The sequence below is a fragment of the Triticum aestivum genome, chromosome 4A (genome assembly GCF_018294505.1).
Source record: "Triticum aestivum cultivar Chinese Spring chromosome 4A, IWGSC CS RefSeq v2.1, whole genome shotgun sequence".
In the NCBI taxonomy this organism is placed as follows: domain Eukaryota; kingdom Viridiplantae; phylum Streptophyta; class Magnoliopsida; order Poales; family Poaceae; genus Triticum; species Triticum aestivum.
This window is the reverse complement of record NC_057803.1, coordinates 702,704,449-702,709,906: the sequence shown is the minus strand read 5'-3', so window position 1 is coordinate 702,709,906 and position 5,458 is coordinate 702,704,449. Positions and strand designations below refer to the sequence as shown.

Here is a 5,458-nt window from a genome sequence, read left to right as displayed (position 1 = left end):
GACGGTCCGGCACTCCTCTGAGCCATGGCTTAGGGGGTGATTGTTGGGGCAAAATAAGCCAGGGCTGGGTCGTGATGTTCGTGCACCTGACGGCCGCGTCGAGGGCACGCGTGCGTGCGCGCGCTGGAGGCGTGACCGAGCCCAGCCAGGCGGACTAGGACGTGTGTGTGTGCGTCGTAGGGGGTGCGTGCGTGCGTGCGTGTGTCTGTTAGAAGCAGCGATCGGTGCGGAGGAGCGATCGCGTCTGGGCGCGAGACTCGGCCGCGCGAGCGCGTGGGTGCGCGCGGAGCGCACGAGCTGGGAGCGTGGCGCGTGGGGTCGTGGGGGGGCTGGCTGCATGTCTGTGCGTGTGTATAAGAGTCCCCGATCCCTACTGTGTATCGCTGTGGTGTTTTCGAGTTCGTGCTCGACGGGAATATAGGCGAGCCGTAGTTGCGGCGAAGGTGTTTGTGCGCCGGCATATCTCCTATGTTCATCCACTCTCCTTCCAAGTGTGTCTCCGGTGATCACCGTCGACGAGGGGTTCCATCTTTGCTGACAGCAGTAGCATCCGATTGCAGCACAAATGCTGCCGAATTTGTCAGAACTAGACACTCTACATTTTTGGAAGACACGCTCAGCATCAGGGGGCAGGGGCCGTCACCGTTCCTCCTGTCGATGACGCGCAATGTTCTCATGGGGGTCGGCTGGGACGCCGAAGCTATGGTCTTGAGCAGCATCGTAGGGAGTGACAGCTCCCGCATCACCTGCGAGTCATACCTCAGGGGCAACCTGAACGAGGCCACCAATGGCTCCTGCTCTAGGCGGGGCTGCTGCCAGGCCTCCTTCCCAGAAGCGGTTCCCTATGACACATTCTATCTCGACGTCAATGGGCCCCATAACAACACTCTGTGGGAGACCAACCCATGCTCCTACGCCATGGTGGTGGAGAGTTCGTGGTACAACTTCTCTACGCCGGACTTGTACGGTGACGAGGTGCAGCGCAAGCTTTTCCCAAGGGGCGTGCCATACGTGCTCGACTTCGCCATCAGGAGTGGGTCATGTCCGCCGGATGGGCAGCCGGCTCCCGCCTGTGCCAGCGCCAACAGCCATTGTGCAACCGCAACCCGTGGGCCTGGCTATGTCTGCAAGTGCTTGGAGCACTATGAGGGTAACCCTTACATCGCCGGCGGATGTAAAGGTGCATACTTCTACTCACACTATATGTACTTCCAATTTCCACTGATAAACATGACTACTTTACATATAACAACTCAAGATTTGTTGTTGCTTCGATACAAAACTTGCATATATTACATCAATTTTCCTGTACTACTATCCGTCCGTCCTGGTATACATTTGCTTGTCGGCTATCAAACATATAGTTGTGTGTGTGTGTGTGGGGGGGGGGGGGGGGGGGGGGGACTAGATGGAAGAAAGCATCAAGTGTTGTTATAGATATATGTACATACAAAGATTTAGACAGATCACTCAGGTTTTCTTATGTTCAACATCTTTTTTTTTCTCAGACATCAATGAGTGTGAGCACCCTGATTTGTATCCTTGCTCTGGGACTTGCATGAACAAGCCAGGAGGTTATGACTGTCCATGTAAAAGATGGAAGAAAGGGGACGGGAAAGCAGGAACTTGTGCAGAAAATTTCCCCCTGGTAGTAACGTTGGTTGTTGGTAAGCGCACAGGAATATTTTATACAAGTCATCCATGTTTGTCATATTTTAAGCTTTACTTGTGAGATATGTTGCGCGATTAGTTCCGTTTGGATGAACCAAACCATGCCAATAATTTAATGTGGAAGCGAGAAGGCAGCATTGACAACATGAGATGCTAAAAGCTCATGAAAGAATATACTTGATTATATCACTTGAAAGTTCAGTTTAAGATTTCCAGATTGGCGCATTCCTACTTGGTCTTGTACATGCTAACATGCAAAGCAACCTATTCCAATTATTATGCCAAGGTTTGTTCTTCGGTTTTTTAGTTCTTACATAGGGGCATCTTTGGTTCTTAATGAATATAAACACATAAAAATACTTCTTACATAAGAAGGATATAATTTTCAAAATACGTCAAACATAGGATTATGAAATTCAGATTTGAGCGTGTTTGATTTACACTTGCAATAGGGGGGATTTCTTGCATTTCAATTGTGACACTTGTTATTCTTCTTCGCAAAGAGAAAAGAAAGATGAGAGAATTCTATGAAAAGAATGGAGGGCCTACTTTACAGAAGGCAAAACTCATAAAACTTTTCAAGAAGGAGGAACTCAGACCAATTCTAAAGAGTAGAAATTTTATTGGAAAAGGTGGCTTCAGTGAAGTTTACAAGGGTAGCCTTCTTGATATTGGGCTAGTTGCAGTGAAGAAGCCAATCAGCGGTAGCGTGTTGGAGAATAAACAATTTGCAAATGAAGTCATCATCCAATCTCAAGTAATCCACAAGAACATAGTCAGGCTCATAGGTTGTTGCCTAGAAGTTGATATTCCAATGCTAGTATATGAGTTTCTTTCCAAAGGTAGCCTCGATGACATTCTTCACAATAACAATGATGCACCTCTTGACTTGCACGTGCGTTTACGCATTGCTGCTGACTCAGCAGATGGTCTAGCTTATATGCACTCAAAAGCACATACTAGAATCTTACATGGTGATGTCAAACCAGCAAATATACTCTTGGATGATAACTTTGTGCCAAAGATTTCAGATTTTGGCATATCGAGGTTGATTGTGAGAGATAAACAACACACAAATACAGTCATTGGTGACAGGAGCTATATGGATCCAGAGTACCTACGGTCGGGCCTATTGACTGAAAAAAGTGATGTCTACAGTTTTGGAGTCGTGATACTAGAACTTATTAGTAGGCAGATAGCTACACATTCTGATGGTAATAGATTAGTAGAAAATTTCCTGGAAGCCCACAACGAAAACAGAGCTGCTGTATTTTTTGATGAGGCGTTTACAAGGCCATGTGATTTGGACCTACTTAGTAGTCTTGCGGTGATCGCTATGAAATGTCTTGAACATGATGTGGATCAAAGGCCATCAATGATAGAGGTAGCTCAGCGCATTCTTACAATTTATCATTCGCATGTCACATTAGTTCAGTGAGTAATATTGTGCTTTAAGTGTGCAACGTATTTATTGTATTTGCTTCACATAATGTATCAGCCCCAGGGACAAAAATTATCAATGTGGGAATATTTATTATATCTTCTTCATAAATAAAAAGAATTTCTAATGAGTGAATTCATTGAGTAATATTGTGTTTTCATCTTACACACATGTGTTATCAATCAAAATCATTTTTCATTCTTCGGGTTTTAGTTCTTATATAAGTGCATCTTTGGTTCTTTAAGAATATAAACACATAGCAATAGCTCTTTAAGAATCTTACATGGTGATCTCAAGACAGTAGTGGCGGGCAGCGCCTCACGCCCGCCACTACTTTATTCGTTATCAGTGGCGGGCATCCTTTACCGCCTGCCACAAATATATCTTGGCCACTCACACCGAAAGACATTAAAAAAATCAAATGTTTGTAGTAGCGTGCATTGCGGCCTGCCCTCTAACACTTATAGTAAGTGCGAGAAAACTTGAGAAATCATGTTTACTAAACCTACAAAATGTCCAAATTTTAGAATTAGGCTTTGAATGGTGTGTACTGAACTTTTAAAAAGTTCAAAGTTGAACTAGTTTAAAAATATTAACTTGAGTGTGGCATGCAACGGTTTTCTGTTCAAACTTGTGGGGAGAGTGTTCACTTTGTACACGAGGTGCATCAAGTTATTGCCATGATGATATCTAATTCTTACGCACCCTACAAGGGTCCAATGAAGACACCATTGCAAGTTTCATTGCTTTCGGAGCTCGTTTGCATGCGCTTTCCAACCCAAAAGTGTTTTGCTCTTTTTAGTGGCCGAAAACTCAGTTAATGCCTCTAAAATAGCAAATCTATTGAAAAAGGCCAAATTCTACCGTGGCATTTTGGATGATCTATATTAACAATGGAAAAATTTTGAATTCCAAAAGATTTAGAACAATGTAGTTGCATGTGTAATGCGGCTGTTTCCGTTAAAAACCCTCACACATAGGGGGAGTGTGTTCAATTTGTACACGAGGTTGATGTCTACTATGCAAATTTATTCTTGAAGACTCCGTTAGGCCTCCAAGCGCAAAGTTTTGTAGGACAACAACAACTTTCCCTCAAGTGGATGACTTAAGGTTTAACAATCCGTGGGAGGTGGAGGATAAAGATAGTCCCCGCTCAAACAATCCTGCAACCAAACACAAATAATCTCTTGTGTGCACAACAAACCCAATACAATTTTTAGTTGTATAGGTGCACTAGTTCGTAAAAGAGTTGATGATAGATGTGTAATATGGACAGTAGAAATGGCATTTTATAATATGAACAAATATGGACAGCAGGGTAACAAGTAATAAAAGTTGGTAAAAACGGTGTCTCAATGCTTAGAAATAAGGCCTGAGATTCATACATTTACTAGTGCAGTCTCTCAACATTACTAATATAATTGAATCATATGATAATCCCTTAAAGTGTAGAAAGAACCACTCCAAATTTCTATTCCTATCGGAGAAAGCAGGACAAAACCGCGTAGGTAGTAAACCACCTCAAAGTTATGTTTCCAATCAATCTATTGAACCATCCCAAAGTGTAACGAATAGTTCTAGAGATCATACTACAATAACATCATATGATACCACTAGTAGAAAACGGGACATTAGTCCCGGTTCATAAGGGCCTTTAGTCCCGGTTAGGCAATCGGGGACTATGGGATTAGGACTAAAGGCCCCATATTTTTAGTCCCAGTTGTGTTACGAACCGGCACTAAAGGGGATCCATGTGGCCGCTGGGGAGCGCTCAGGAAGGAGGGCCTTTAGTCCCGGTTGGTAACACCAACCGGGACTAAAAGGCCTCCATGCGTGAGGTGCTACCAATCGCTGCGGTTTAGGGTTGTTCTTTTGAAAGGTGGGGTTTTGTGTTTTGGAGGGTTTAGGGGTTTCATTTTGTGTTTCCCTTATCTTTTGTGTTTACCATTCAATTCTTTTTTATTTAGGGTTTTCATTTTTATTTTATTTTTTCCATTCAACTCGACGCCAGCTACTACATATAGAGATGAAGGAACTATTACACAACAACATCATGAATATAGATAAGTGACCTCTTTCTTCGTGCTTGGTCAAATAACAAGTTTTCGTATATATATTCGATGCTACTACATATAGTACACGTTCATGCATATATACAATACAACATCTCTTAGTATCCCTAATATCTACTTACCAAAATTGCATTCCAATTCCCGGTGGTATTCTCCAGTTTTAGCTATGACCTCTTGAAGTAAGAATCCCGCCAATTCCTCTTGAATTGCTCATACGGTATCCTTTTGTAGGATATCATCCCGCATCCATTCGATCTAATTTAAAGAAGGGGGT

The 5,458-nt window shown here is 43.3% G+C and overlaps 1 protein-coding gene across 1 annotated transcript; it reads left to right on the top strand.

Annotated features, from left to right (window-relative positions):
- The first annotated feature begins 619 nt into the window (after positions 1-619).
- On the top strand, positions 620-3,109 carry LOC123084335 (wall-associated receptor kinase 4-like). Its single transcript, XM_044505995.1, has 3 exons — positions 620-1,180; positions 1,509-1,668; positions 2,116-3,109. The coding sequence occupies exons 1-3, from the start codon at positions 658-660 to the stop codon at positions 3,107-3,109; spliced, it is 1,677 nt and encodes a 558-aa protein (XP_044361930.1). The 5' UTR covers positions 620-657.
- The last annotated feature ends 2,349 nt before the right edge of the window (positions 3,110-5,458 follow it).

Excerpts from the sequence above, each read along its gene's own strand:
- LOC123084335 (XM_044505995.1), top strand. The coding sequence starts at position 658 with ATGACGCGCAATGTTCTCATGGGGGTCGGCTGGGACGCCGAAGCTATG. Across the intron at positions 1,181-1,508 it reads CATCGCCGGCGGATGTAAAG|ACATCAATGAGTGTGAGCAC; the intron begins GTGCATACTTCT and ends TTTTTTTCTCAG. Across the intron at positions 1,669-2,115 it reads GTAGTAACGTTGGTTGTTGG|TGCAATAGGGGGGATTTCTT; the intron begins TAAGCGCACAGG and ends TTGATTTACACT.